Source organism: Hyperolius riggenbachi, chromosome 6, assembly GCF_040937935.1.
Source record: "Hyperolius riggenbachi isolate aHypRig1 chromosome 6, aHypRig1.pri, whole genome shotgun sequence".
In the NCBI taxonomy this organism is placed as follows: Eukaryota; Metazoa; Chordata; class Amphibia; order Anura; family Hyperoliidae; genus Hyperolius; species Hyperolius riggenbachi.
The window spans coordinates 72481437-72496757 of NC_090651.1; the positions used below are offsets into that span (position 1 = coordinate 72481437).

Sequence of the window (15321 nt, forward strand, 5' to 3'; positions counted from 1 at the left end):
AGTGTTGATACATTTGTGTTTAACCACTTCAGGACCAGCTTCCTAACCCCCCCCCCCCCTTAAGGACCAGAGCAATTTGCATGGAGGGGGAGGGGTCAGGCGGCCGGATCCCGCGTGTGGCTTGCTGGGCATGGTGTCCCCCATGGAGGCAGGTGTCCCACCTGTAGATGGCCGCCATCACTCACCTTCCAGGCTCCAGCGATGAGCCGCAGTAGCCACCTCTTCTCCAGCCGGCATCTCCGCTCCAAATGACGCTCAGGTCCGGGTCGCGGCTTGATGACGTCATCAAGCCGGGACCCGGTGCTGACGTCAGACGGAGCAGAGATGCCGGCGAGAGCAGAGGGGGGCGCCGATCGTCGCTGGAACAGCAGGGAGGTGAGTGGATCCTCTTCTTTTCCCCCCTGCCGCCGCTGCTGTCAAAGTGATCACTATGATCCGACGGTGATCGTAGTGATCACGTGATCAGCAGCCATATGGCTGCTTATCACTGAGGGGAGATGCCAGCTGTCATATGACAGCTTAATCTCCCCTCTCGGGTGCGCACGGTCGCGTTGGCGGTTTGTTAGCGCGGATGTTGAATCAATGTCCGGTCAGAACGGTAGCACCACCTGCTGGACGTTGATTCAACGTCCGTGGTCCCCAAAAGGTTAACAAGTACAAAATATATTGTTACCTCCAGTTTGGATGAGGATTTGAAGCTGAATAGCAGGAGAAAGTGCTTTGTTTAACCATTTCAGTGTTCTGCTAGAATTTTTTTCCTGGGATAGTAGCTTTCAAGCTGTGAGGAATCTTTTAGAGCAAAGTAGAAATGCTGGCTTCCAGACCACTTTAAGGTATCCATACATCAGCAGATTATGGGCAGATTCGACAGACAAATTTATCCCTAATCGAATCTGAATAAAAGTAAATTTGTCTCTAGTTGTAGCTGCCCATATTTTGCAGGCAGATTCCCGTCAGATTTCAGCCTGAAATCTTTAAGGGACTTGGCTGACCCTGCTGCGTCTGCCCTGCCGCTGCCCCCCTAATTTATAAATGTGCCCCCCGTGTGTGTGCATTTATACATTACCTGTCCTGTAGCAGCCTCCGCATGGTGTCCGTCCATCTCTCCAGAGTCTATCAGCTGCATACATCCTGGTGGCACGTAGCGTCAGATGCTATGTGCCGCCAGCGTGTATGCGGCTATTAAACACCGGGGAGATGGATGGACACCACATGGAAGGCTGCTACAGGACAGGTAATGTATAAAGGCACACGTGGGGGGGGGGGCACATTTATGCATTGCAGCTGTGGGGATTTTGTTGCTCGTTCCGAAATCGGCCGCCGCACACTTGACCAATTAACTTCGGTCGACCTCTTGCAGCATGCACGATCGACAATGCAAAACATTTTTGTCCTGAAATTGGTCTTTTTGTCTGTTGGGTATGCGCTTGACGGCACTGACTTTCATCCAATTTGATTATAATAATCAAATCGGATGGTCAGCTGCCAAGGCGCCTGATGTATGGCCACTTTTAGCCTGTGTGCACAGTTATGACTGTAAAGCGGGATACTGCTGGTTGCTTCTGTACCAATGCAATCATGTGCAAGTGGTGGCCCAAGACTCTATCTTGTGCTTGGCTAGCAGTGCTATAGACACATGGTCAATAGCTTGGCACCTCATAGCGGAACCTCTGTACGAATTGCTGATTGTAAAGATATAAAAGATCACCTTAGCCTGCTTAGTCTTGCTCATCCAAGTTAATCTGTAACTAGAAAGTCTTGCATAAGCTGGCATTGCTTGGTGATGGCAGACTCCACATGTTTCTGGTAAATAAGCCCGAGTCCAAAGCCAAAACATGTACTGCACATATCTTTCCACCACAGCAGAGCTCAGACTCGCACTCCTCACTCCACAATGCACTGAGGCTTCTCGGTGACCAGTAAAGAGGCCCCACACTGCATTGTGTGCTGTGGGAAGAGAGCCAAGTCTCCATCTGTAGAGCGCAGTCCATATTTGCATATGTCACATTATGCATTTCTCAAGGAACTGGGAATCTGAATTATGACAAGTCAATAGAACATTTTATTGGCGGCTAACTCGTGTTATTTCTAGTTTATGAGGTGTGTTTTATAGAGAGATGCACAGAAAGGGATGACCCTACTGTAAGATACAGTATCTTATACAAAATACACGATCTATGTATATATATATATATATTTTTTTTTTTTTTGTCCGTTATGCAAAATGGAGATGCAAAACCACTGAAACCGTTATACCTATGACTTTGTGGAAATTCTGTAGCTGAGGTTTTTGTTGTCAGTGGCTACAGCAAAGTCCCAGTTATCTGGCACCAACAGGGATTGGTTGATAGGCCTATTTTTAATATTGAGTTTCTAGCAACCAGAAAGCATGTGTGGTGGCCTGCGTCTGCTGGTGGGCTGTGTCCTGGTGGTGGCCTCACCTGCTTGTCCTGCTGGTGGCCTCTGTCCTTTAGGTGGGCTCTGTCCTGCCTGGTGGCCTCTTTAAGGAATTCTGGTGCCTGGGAGCAGTCTGCAGGGCATAGGCAAGGTACCGGTAACCAATTTCCAAAAGGCGGCCTAACTCAAGACTAAAGCCACAGATACCGACAGCCCAGCACAGTACTCCTTCTGCCGGCGTATTTTTACCTAAAAGTTTCCCTAAGGCATTTGTGAGGTGAGGCGAGTTGGGGAGCCTCGGAATCCTGCCTTTTGCAGCGTTTTTCTTGCAAATAGGCCTGGAAACTGTTGTGTTTGCTGTGGGGTCTCAAGCAGCAGCAGGTGCCCATTGCTTGTGACGTCCGGTTAGTTGAATTCCAGATAACGGGGTCTTGCTGTACTTGGTGCCTTTGAGCAGGACTGCAGCTTCTCATCACATGATTCTCTGCTGGAATACTGCGAGGAGCCCAGTAGGGGTTGAGCAGAGAGCTCCTGGTCTGAATAATTACATAGACTAGCATTTGGCACACTTTGTGAGGCTCCAGGGGATGTCCTGTCATCTGGATCTAATAAGATTCCCCTGACGTCCTCAACGTTTAGCGGCTTTGACCAAATGTAAATAAAATACAGTAGTTTTATACAGTGAGACTTGGTGTTCCTGTCATTGTGCCCTCTGTGTGAGAGATCATGAGGGAAATCACATGCGTTTGGTCTGTGTCCAGTTTCATTTTATGCTGTTCCCACAATTGTATGTCTGTCTGTGTGGTGATATTTAATGTTCCCTCTCTATACTTTATGCATTTATCTATACTGTACTACGCAGCTTAATAAATTAGTGGTTTGCTTGGAACAAGCAGACTCCACCTGTCATAATAACCCTGCATTGCTCTCGGCAACAGTATTGTCTCCCTCTTTAGCTGCCTGCGTCAATTGTGGGTTGCTCCTCTATTGACTAGGGGAGTGCTAGGAAATCTTGTGGCCATCTTCCATAGATTACCTGAGTTAGGTAAAGGGATGGGATCTGCTGTATATTCTACTTTGATCATTTTTATTTATATATTTTTTAAATTTTAATGTTTACAGCATATTATATCACTTAGGTTCTTTAATGCAGGGTTGCCCATTGCATAGATCGTGATCTACTAGTAGATTGCAAAGGACTCCTGGGTAACAAACACGTCATATTCTCTTTGATTTGGATGAGCTTAGCTCGATATGCTGTCCTGAAGTTTGGAACCAGAGCAGTTGAAATGGGTGCGAGATGCGAGGCCGCACGCTGTTATAGCAGGCATCCTTTTAAATAGCGTGCATCCTGACATTAAGGTTAGACCGGGCGTGTATGATGATTAAGGATAGTTGCAGTAGCGTGAAGATGCTCATGCATGGCTTTTTCCTCCGTGCAAGAGCGGCTTAGTGCCACTGCGCAGATACGGACCATACTCGTGCATGTGCAATATGGCCGTGCTCGTACCCCAACAGGAGTGCGGCCACAAAGAGGCAGCAGCGGTGGGGGTGAGGATCACATGAGAAGGGCTTGGGTAAGTCTTGCCACGAGGGGTCTGCACTGTTTGTGGTGTTGTTGTACAGGTTTTATAAGAGGTAATAAATCCAGATTAGTAAATGGACTTGGAACTTGTCCATCACCTGCCTAGTGCTAGGTAGGGTTCCTTAAAGAGACTCTGTAACATGAAAAACATCCCCTGGGGGGTACTCACCTCGGGTGGGGGAAGCCTCGGGATCCTAATGAGGCTTCCCACGCCGTCCTCTGTCCCACGGGGGTCTCGCCGCAGCCCTCCGAACAGCCGGCGACTGTGCCGACTGTCAGTTCAATATTTACCTTTGCTGGCGCCAGCGGGGGCGCTGTGGCGACTTTCGGCACGGAAATAGACGGAAATACCCGATCTCCGTCGGGTCCGCTCTACTGCGCAGGCGCCGGAAACTTGCGCCTGCGCAGTAGAGCAGACCCGACGGCGATCGGGTATTTCCGCCTACTTTGGCGCCGACAGCCATCAGAGCGCCTGCGCAGGAGCCAGGAAGGTAAATATTGCGTCACCGCTGTACGGAGGGCTACAGCGAGACCCCCGAGGGACGCAGGACGGCGTGGGAAGCCTCATTAGGATCCTGAGGCTTCCCCCACCCGAGGTGAGTACCCCCCAGGGGCCGTTTTGTCGTTACAGATTCTCTTTAAGGCAGGAGACACACCACAGAGTGCTTTTTGGATCGTCTCGTTTTAAAAAAAAACGCTCCTTCAAAAAATCCTGATTGCTGCGATATCAATTCAAGTCAGTTGGAGCATTTTTTTAAAAAACTAAAGCTATTCAAAAAGCGCTCTGCATAGTCTCCAGCCTATAAATTGAGTTGGCACTTCTTGATGTGACAATGAACCCTGGCATTGGTTCATATGTGCACTCTGCTTGGATTAGAATTACAGGAATGAATCCTGCTCTTTTGCATGATATGTTTGGGTTTTGACGATTGCCTGTAGAATAATAAGCAGATTATTGCTGGTTTGTTTACTTGTTGGCTTCTAGAGATAAACTTCCCCTCCTCACTGTTGCTGGTTATGTTTTGGATAATCTTCCTGTTTTGATTGTTCTCTTGAGTGTTGTATACAGGCCGGAGAGCTCACGTGTGTCTCGTACACTGACATCCATGCTGGCGTCTGCCAGGGCATGGAGTTGTTGTAGTGTGCTGTATTTTGTTTATCATCTCAGCATGTTCTGTCCTCCCATCCACTCCCACTTATGTCTATATTCTTCCCCTGTTGTCTTGACAGCTTTTGTTTCATCTCATCATCCCTCTCTCAATCTCAGCTTCTCTTTCTCTCGCTCTCTTTTTTATCCAGCCTATCTCTCTCTTCGACTCTCTCCCACCAACTTACTCCCACTTCTTTCTTTCAATTCCAAATAAGCCTTTTTGGCACAAAGTTGCATGCCACCAGTGCAACCTTTACCTGGGTCAGATCAGATCATAGAAAGGACTACCAAATGTGAAATAGTGGCCAGGCAGTTGCACTACTAGCACGCACATTTGCAATGAGTCAAATTGTTCTGAAATTATGCAAATTTTCATGGAAATGTCTGCAGTTTGAAAACAGACCAATCATTTTTAACCCAGGTTTAAATTGATTGGTCCATTTTCAAGCTGTGTACATTTGCATAAAATGTGCATACATTTACATCAACTTTGGAACAATTTGCATATCTGTGATCATTCCTATTCATAACGTGATTGCAGTACAAAAGGAAGTGAGTCTAGACCTCCTGGGTACCCTGGCCACAGTGCTAACAAAGTCAGTTCTCCACAAGCTTGTATGGCTTTCAGCATCTCCAGGTTGTGAGCACTCAATCAGTACTTGCATGCGAGTACCAGGCTTAAGAGAAGCAATTTTGATTAGCCAATTTTACCCTCTCCATGTAGTATGGGGACCAACAGATTTTGAGTGCTCTGAGCAGATTGTGTAGGCAAACTCTCATACTACATGGAGATGTTAAAATTGGCCAGTGATAGCCTATTGGAAATTGTATGTTTGTCAAGGGTTTTGGAGATTTTGCAGGTATAAGGGCAGTGTGTATAGTGGCTGCCTCCTCCTATCGCTTAGTATGCCCATTTGTAGTAGTTTGGGGCTGGTCTGTCTGTCTTGTAGGCTTCTGACCTCCTAAACTTTCCAGTGCTCATTTATGTATTGGTCAGCTTCCAGGACAGGGGAGTTGCAAGTACATGAGAAGTATAGAAAATACCCCTCCATTACCACAAGCTGTCTGCTGTACTGACCACTAGGGATGAGCAATGATACAAGTCATTTGTCCTTGCATACAGATTTCATGTAAATTATATGCAGCTCCAAATTGGACGAGAATCATTTCCTGTCAAATTGTATAAGTCAAAGTTGCTTAAAATTGCTACCAGAAGGTTCCTGGTGGCTTAAAAAAAAACAAAGAAAACCTCATGCCTAGTTAAATGACCATGCATACCATCCACTGATACCAGTGTCATACCACTCAGACAGGCCACATTGAACCTCTGCATTGCCCCATATGACTTGTCTACATATCCCTATAGCGGGGAATGTGTGCATGCCCTGGATTTTCTGAAGATCTCAATGATTCACTTCACCCTCTGCTCCAGGGAGGCTTGCAGTGTCCCCAGCAATCTCAAACACGTTATTGTTGTATGCCTGACATATCTTACAGAGCGGCACACAGAAGCCTGAACTCTTCACCTAAGTCTCTGCTCTGAAGTAGCTAACATGCCGTCATTCTAGTAACCAGGGCTGTGGAGTTGGAGTCGAGGAGTCGGAGCAATTTTGGGCACCCGGAGTTTGAGTCGTGGTTTCAGAAACTGAGTCGTCGGGAGTCGGAGTCGCATGATTTTTGTACAAAATCCACAGCCCTGTTAAGCATTAGACTAAGGAGTTGGAGTCGGAGTCTGAGCAATTTTGGGTACCCGGAGTCTGAGTTGGAGTCGGAGTCGTGGTTTCAGAAACGGAGGAGTCGGAGTTGAAATATTTTTGTACCGACTCCACAGCCCTGTTAGTAACTCTTTATTGTGGTTGTATCTTTGACACATAGCACATGTGAGGTATACCAACGACTGTACTGGTTTACATCAACCTCTTACATATCAATGCTCCCATCTCAGACCACATGGAAACTCTTAACGGCTAATGTAGGTGTATGTTTGATATTTACATTGATCACTGTGATCATATATAACAAAGACCGATGACCAAACATGGCCACCCAATCAGAATTTCAACTGAAATGAGTCCTGGAATGTACAGGGGGCTGACAGCGTCACAACTAACTGGACTGGAAGGAAAGCGAGTTAGCTGATTGACTACAGAGGGCTGGAGAAAGCAATTGGAAAAGCTCTACAGCAGTGTCACCCTATAAGGGTGTTCTCACTGCAGCATTTCGATTTTAAGAGAATAGAAAATGTTACCTTGCCATTTTTAGAGCAGCCCCCCCCCCCCCCCCCCCTTAAAGGAATGGGCAGAACTGTGCATGCCTTTAAAAATTGCTCTGAAAATCACTTTGCAAAATAACAGTGGCTAGGCGTTTAGCAATTGCATTTTGTAGTGTGAACTAGACCTTAGAGAGGGTGCAGGATATGTGATTGGGGACATCAGTGGGTACACGATGTTCAATGAACACCGCTTTCTGCATCTACAGGCTTGTATGCATTGTATATTGTGTACCTATTCCTAAATATAAGGGAGAGGCGATATTGCATTTGCCCATAGGTGGGTGATTGGTAGTTGCACCCCTGTGGGCACAGTAGGCAAGTACAGTATACAGTGAACAATTTCCAATGAGAAAAAAAGTCAAGTATGGAGTTTTTCTAGCAGACGGTCTGGCGAAGGAAACGAATGGTCAGCTGCTGGTGGGCATTTTGTGTAACAGACAAGGAAACATGTTGGCGGTCTGTCTTCTGGTAACTATTACTGTTAGCTGACATTTTAGTTGGCTTTGCTCACTTTTCTCTATGCTGGAAGTAGAGGTTTCCTGTAATGCACACTGTAAAATACACTTTTTCTCTGCAGCAAATGTATTCCGAGGCTTTTAGGCCACTTGAGATCCATAAAAAGACATGAGCTGTTTGACTCTTGCATCACAGTGCAGGCCCTCTGTTGTGTAATCTGTTTATCTCCTGCGTAGAGTATGTGGCAAATCTACACACAGATTCCGCACATATCTCCTCGCTGTGGTCCAACCAGTTTATTTCTAGTGCTCTTTGAAGTACCGGCATCCACCAAAAACTCTTTTTTTTCATGTCAAAGAATGATTAAAGCAGGCATCGCGAAATTCCCTTTCTCCTCTCCACCTCCCTCCATTTACCTATTAATAGACAATTTTTAAATTCCGAAGTTGCACGTGAGTCATAGTTTTGACTTGATGTGATTGTACGTATGCTGATACGTGCAGGAGATTTGCAGGTATTCTGCAGCTCACCGTGACTTGATATGTGCATTTTTTCACCTTTTTTAAAGTGGATCTGATACTCAGAACTTCATCTCTGGTCCGATAGATAAGCAACAGCATAATAAAAACATTTATGGAAGCAGAGAACGGGTTAACCTCCTGTGTTTACATATGGAAGCAGAGAAAGGGTTAAGCTCCTGTATTTACATATTAGCTGTGTCTGCCAAATTTCTGAGCCGATGCAGCTCAGAGCTCAAATTACACGTGATTACTTGCAGATCAGAGGGAATTAGGCAGGCTTTTCTCTCTAAATACAAACGGGGTGGGTTTCTCTGTGATTTCCTTGTATCCTGTGCAAGAGTTCAGGTCAGCTTTAAGCTGTCAAAGGTGATTGGAAGCCAGTTGTGCTCTGACAGCTTTTTGTTCAAAATCTGAAACTTTATTACTACTGTATCTGTTCAGCTGTAATAAACCTGTTCCCTTTAATAGGACAGGTAATTATCGAAGTAAAGTGACTGTTTAGAGCCCTAATTCATCCTGCCAGAGGGATATGGAGGCTGCAATGTTTATTTCCTTTTAAGCAATACTAGTAAATCCCTGCACAATCTGGGCCCTGGATACATGAAGGACTTGCTGAAGCTGCACCACACCTCTCACAACCTCAGATCAGCAAGTTCTATAAACTTGGTCACTCCCAGAGTGCACCTCAAAAAATCTGGAGACAGAGCCTTCTGTCATGCTGCCCCTACTCTTTGGAACTCCCTACCACACCCAGTAAAGACAGCACCATCCCTGGAGCTATTCAAATCCAGACTGAAAAGCCACCTGTTTAGCCTGGCATTTCCAGATTTATAAAATTCTTCCTCTGTACCACGATGGTCGGAGCCATGCTTATGCGCTTTGAGTCCCACGGGAGAAAAGCGCTTTACAAATGTTATTTGTTGTTGTAGTTGCCTGGCTATCCTGTTGGTCCTTTGCCTCTGGTACTTTTAGCCATAGACCCTGAACAAGCATGCAGAAGATCAGGTGTTTCTGACATTGGCTGCTATTCGGTCTACCCAAGCTACATCTGACATTAGTACAGGAAGTCAACAATGCAAACTTAACCAACAAGATAATGATTTTAAATGTAAGCAAAAAAATTATTTGCGTGCAATGCAAAAAACTATGTGCATTGCATATCTATGATATAGTCCAGGCAATGTGCATTAAAAACATAAGCATTAATTAGTTTTAAAAATATTTCTAATGAGTCATTATACTTGTACATAAATTTTTTTCCTGCAATTGGGATTGAACTGTGAGTCCCCATCTGTGAGGATTTCTGTCAGGCTCCTTCTCTATTGTGGAGGGACCTCATCGTGGTGAAAGGGTCTAGTATGACCTCTCTTTGCTTGCAAACCATTTTGGAAGCGAACATCCTCCATTAGTACAACTGAATGCAAATTAGTGCAGTGAATTTCATGCAAGTTGTTTGTATCATCACTAGCGTTCCTACTCTATGTGAGTGTATGACTGCAGAGGGTTATTAGTTTTGTCTGTTGCGTCACAACAAACAATATAATTGCATGGGACTATCACTAGTGTTGGTGTTCAAATTCAGAACATTGTTCACATCTGACCACCACACTTCAGCACCATTCAGCACTGAGCCTACGGACAGGGTCAGGGAGAGTTCACTTGCTTGTGCTTCATTTCACGTGACTCCATACTTCCCCCTTTCAAAGCCAAAAGGAGGAAGTATCGGAGTCACGTGAAGAGCAAGAAAATGAACGTCCCCTGTCCACAGGTTCAGTGCTGAATGATTATGCTGAAGTGTGGTGTTCAGGTGGTGGGGTGGGGGAGACAGACAAACACAAATGTTTCAACTCCCTTCCATACATTTCAGAATAAGAAAAAAAAAAAAAAAAGACTAGGCTTGTGTTTGGGCCGACGTTTTGGTAAATGCTGGGGAGCGTGACGCCAAAATCCAGCCAATTTGTGTTCTTGGTTTGAATGTAATGGCGAATGACTAGGATCTTTGTCAGCGTTGCTCTGCGTCCCTATTAAGGAGATTCCCCACAGCAAGAGATGAAGAGGTTGTAACCTTTATTATGATTTTTATTGCTGCCAGTGTACTTAATGTACAGATTACCCCACCGCTCCTGCTCCATATGGTGTAAGTTCCAACAGGGACACTGGCACAGTAAAAGCCTGACAGGCTATTACAGCAAAACTCTGGCTATGATATTTTACTTCGAGCATGTAAAGGTAAAAACATAACCGAACATCTACTTGGGTGATATCTCTGAGCTTCGGTGAACTTGGCTACATACCTCCCTCCTCCCCCCCCCCCCCCCCCCCCCAGCTGGTGCTGGAAGTCTCCACTTCTCCTGCTGGACTTAGCATTTATTTTATGCATTGGACAGTGCAACAGCAATAATCTTATCAAAATCCTATCCTAGGCAGGAACAAAGGGGCACTGAACCACTGCAATCCTATTGCAGGCAGACAGTGGCAATACCCGAGTCAGAAGTGGCCCAATCCCAAAAATAAGTGGTTTTTGCTCAAACAGAAGCAGGTGTGGGGTTAGTGATCAATTCGTTGCTCTTTTCTAGAAACAATCAAGGAGATGCTAGTGTCTCTGTTTATTATTATTATTATTATTATTATTTTATTATTATTATTGAATTATTGAATTTTGTTGCATCCAATTGGCAGCCACTGCATTTGATTGGTGTATATTTTCAGTCTGCAAACAAACTTGCAACAAAACTTGCAGTCAATGTACATTTAATTGATCCTTTCTGCTAAACCACTGAAATCCAGTCAGATTTAATCAGGAATCAGTTGAAATATTTCAATGTTGCACTTCAGTGCTGTACAAAACTGTGTGGCCATCACTAGACTACCACAGAGTCCGAGTGAGGTGAAATTACTAAGAGTACTATTTCTGAGACCGTAGTTGAGAATTTAGACAGAGGAATATAACGGCATTCTTATGAAGGAAGTTTACAATGGCACCTTCCAGAGTTCTGTCACCTCTTCCTTTTGAGTTGGTGGAAGACCTGCTGAGTGTGGAATTCTGGTGGTGAAATTGCTCAGCTGGAGGTCTTGAGAGTTGCATGACAATTCAGCCCATCGTGCTTCACCCCTAACCAATCTATCAATTTCCCCTAAGGGCTCGTTCCCACTGTTGCGACGCGATTTCGGCCGCATTCCGACGCTTGTAAAAACGCATGCGGATGCGTTTCCACATGCGTTTTTACCCGCGATTTCGCATGCGATTTCGCATGGCAGGGTGCCATGCGAAATTAACCATGACACTGCCAGGGCTAAATAAAATTGAAAAAGGTGCGAAATCGCACGCGAAATCGCGGGTAAAAACGCATGTAACAAATGCATGCGTTTTTACTATTAAATACATTAGCGGCGATTCGCACGGATTCCCGACGCAGGCGAAATCGTTGGCTCTTTTGTGCGTTTTTTTCACGCTGAAAAGAACGCACCTCAACAACGCTACAGTGGAAACAGGCCCATCCACTTGTATTACATGTGCGGATCTGCATGCGTTGGACGCATGCAGATTCGCGATAGTGGAAACGAGCCCTAAGAGTTGCCTTGAATATTTTGTTTTCAGGGTAAATTCCCAATGTTATCACCACCTGTGTTTTAGTCCTATATTGATTTTCATTGTCTTTTTAGGTGCGACATCGGACATCAGACCAGGTGATGGCACTGAAGATGAACAAGCTGAGCAGTAACCGAGCCAACATGCTGAAGGAGGTGCAGCTAATGAATCGCCTGTCACACCCCAACATACTGAGGTACTCTCTTTCCTGCCCATGTCACGTGACTAACTTCATTCCAGCCCATACAAAACACCTGCATAACTGCTCATGTGAGCTTCAGTTTTGTTTGTGCTTTGATAAGTTTAAGACTGGTACAGGAGGCGTGTCACCCACAGGTATGATTGGGATTGCAGGCTAATGTCTTGTTCTGTTGCTATGCGGGGGTCTGAGGGCTGACAGAGCAGCACAGGAGTTATGTCACAAAGGGTGGGGGGGTGTGGTGAGTGCGGAGAACAATGCGTTCAGCTGGATTTGTCCGCTAAGCTGATTGCTGGCCGAGGTGTCGAAGGATTGGGGGCTTCTGTACATACGCTAGATTCTTCAGAGGAGGTAGAACTTCTTAAAGGGTAACTCCAGCATATTTGTTTTCTTCAGCCTTTTAGCTGCTGCATTGTACAACAGGGCAATGTAATTAGTTATCGCTATGTATGCTGTAAATATCTATTTCTGAGGATTATACATAGTGCTGTGGAGGCACGTTGGTGAGCCCATGAATGATTATTATGTATTGTATTTATAAAGGGCCAACATCTTACTCAGCGCTGGACAAATAAATGCATAGAAAAATACAAAGGATGACACACATTATTATTATTATTATTATTATTATTATTATTAGATTTATATAGCGCCAACATATTACGCAGCACTGACATAACAAGGTTATAATACAACATAGGATGGTGCCGTAGTGGTTAGCACTCTTGCCTTGCAGCGCTGGGTCCCTGGTTCAAATTCCAGCCAGGGCACTATCTGCAAGGAGTTTGAATTTTCTCCCAGTGGCTGTGTGTGTTTCCTCCAGGCACTATAGTTTCCTCCTGCATCCAAATGCTAATGTGATAGTGGGACTACTGTGGGCAGCTGGGGGGGCGCGAACAGGGCAGCAGGCTGCTCGGGGGCTGATCAGGCCTGTGGTTACTGGGGGAGGGGGGCGAGCATGGCAGTGGGCTGTTGGGGGCGCATGAGGACAACAAAGTTACAGCCAGTAGCATGCATTCCCACATGCCATGTGTTTTTAAATTTACTATCAATGGCTACTGTAGCAAAATGCACGTCGCAACACAGACGACCGTGAATAGTGTCCTAAAACTTGCGTGTCATAATATGCACATAGTGTGACCCCTACCTAAGAAACAAGTAAGTTAGTTTGAGGCTGTACCTTGCTGGACGAAATTCAAGCACAGTTTATAGGCAGTTTGTTTTGACAGATTCATTCTGACACATAATCCTGCTGTGTATTCAGCATAGGGGCTGCCGATGATGCCTTGTCAGTGATTGTGAAGCTTGAGAGCGGAAGTCACAAGAAAGAACAGAACTAGGTACCCATCTCTGCCTTTTGTTCTCTGACTTCCCTCTGAGTCCGTCTCAGGTGGAGGTAAAGCGGTGAACTGGCAGAGTGAAACCCAAGCATAAAAGGGTGTAATAAAATAAACAGATCTGCTCTGTGTACAATGCTGGCAAACAAAAGACAAAAAAAAAACTATTCTGCAACAGTAACCGGTTGAAGCCAACAGGTATGTGTAGCTGGGAAAGGGGTGGGGGGGGGGGGGGGGACTCTGGTTGTGACTTAACCCCTGCCTGTCCAGCCATGGTCCTCAGCACTGAACAGGTTATTATTCTTGGTGTTTTGTCTCTTGGCTCAGGCTTGTGGGCTTTTTGGCAGCTTCCAGCTCCCTTCTATTTATATTGAGCGATCTCCTTCTATTTGATGAGCGATTCCCCGGCTTGGGTTGCAGTTACGCTGCACAGCGCTTTACGACTTATTTTTAGAAAGTAAAATGTTTGCGGCGTGAGCTCATTCTCCTGAGATCGAAGCTGCTTCTGCTCCAGAGGGGTTTTTGGAATAAATCTTTTCAGTAAAATTTGACACTTTTCCATGCATATTTCTCCTTCCTCTTAGTGCAATGGAAACTTCGCTTGCAGAGGTTGATTTTTTTTATGGTGCTCCATGTAATCAGTGCAGGGATTGTTTGCCAGCGTGACGGGCTGCGCCTTTCACCAAGCACTCTGAGCCATTGACTTGCAATTAGCGAATGCCAGAGGTGACGACCACAGAGACTGTGGATTTGCTTGACTTCCTTTTATTGACCCTAGAAATATATTTGTCATTGGAACGAGGAAAATATTGACACTTGCAGAAAGCAATTAATCCGAATTTATTGGTTTTGTTCCGAGCTGTCGGTTTAATACAAGGCGCAGCTGTTTGAGGATGCAGCGATGGCGTGAGAAGCGCCTTGTTCCTGTAAGCTGAGGCATTGATCAGATTGTCTAAACTTAAGCAGAAAATCAATACAGTGGTCACGTAAGAAAAGAAAGTGCCTTGAAAGTTCCAGTGGAAATGATAGCTGAGCAAAAAAAACTTGTAGGAGGCGCCCAGGATATAACTTGAATCATTTAAATCATAGAGTATAGAAGTATATTGGTCTTGCCTCCATCAATGAATAAACCATATGGGTTGAAATACATTTTAACCTCCTCAGCGGTATGGACGACTATACACGTCCATCACCGCCGGAGGCTGCCGCTCAGGCCCTGCTGGGCCGATTTGAGCGAAATAAAAAGCAGCACACGCAGCCGGCACTTTGCCAGCCGCGTGTGCTGCCTGATCACCGCCGCTCTGCGGCGATCTGCCGCGAGCAGCGGCGAAAGAGGGTCCCCCCAGCCGCCCGAGCCCTGCGCAGCCGGAACAAAAGTTCCGGCCAGCGCTAAGGGCTGGATTGGAGGCGGCTGACGTCAGGACGTCGGCTGACGTCCATGACGTCACTCCGCTCGTCGCTAAGGCGACGATGTCATCAAAACAAGGAAGGCTGCTCATTGCGGCCCTCCTTGTTTATTCTGGGCACCGGAGGCGATCGGAAGAACGCCTCCGGAGCGCCCTCTAGTGGGCTTTCATGCAGGCAACTTTCAGTTGGCTGCATGAAACAGGTTTTTTTTAATAAAAAAAAAAACCCTCCCGCAGCCGCCCTGGCGATCTTAATAGACCGCCAGGGAGGTTAATGATGCACTCTATTTTTTTCATTTTTTTTTTTTTTTTAACCTAAGTCAGTAGAGGGTGTGGGCGCCTCTTTTATCCATACCCACTACTGCTGCAGACTTAGGCACTTTGTTGTTGTCCTGAGGAAGCTGGATAG

General features: G+C 45.8%; 1 protein-coding gene across 2 annotated transcripts in view; it reads left to right on the top strand.

Annotated features, from left to right (window-relative positions):
* Nucleotides 1–15321, top strand: part of TESK2 (testis associated actin remodelling kinase 2) — a 141060-nt gene that overhangs the window by 43554 nt on the left and 82185 nt on the right. For both annotated transcript variants that reach the window (XM_068239506.1, XM_068239505.1), the window contains exon 3: nucleotides 12045–12166. In XM_068239506.1, the coding sequence (XP_068095607.1) occupies nucleotides 12045–12166 (122 nt within the window). The remainder of the gene's footprint in view (nucleotides 1–12044; nucleotides 12167–15321) is intronic.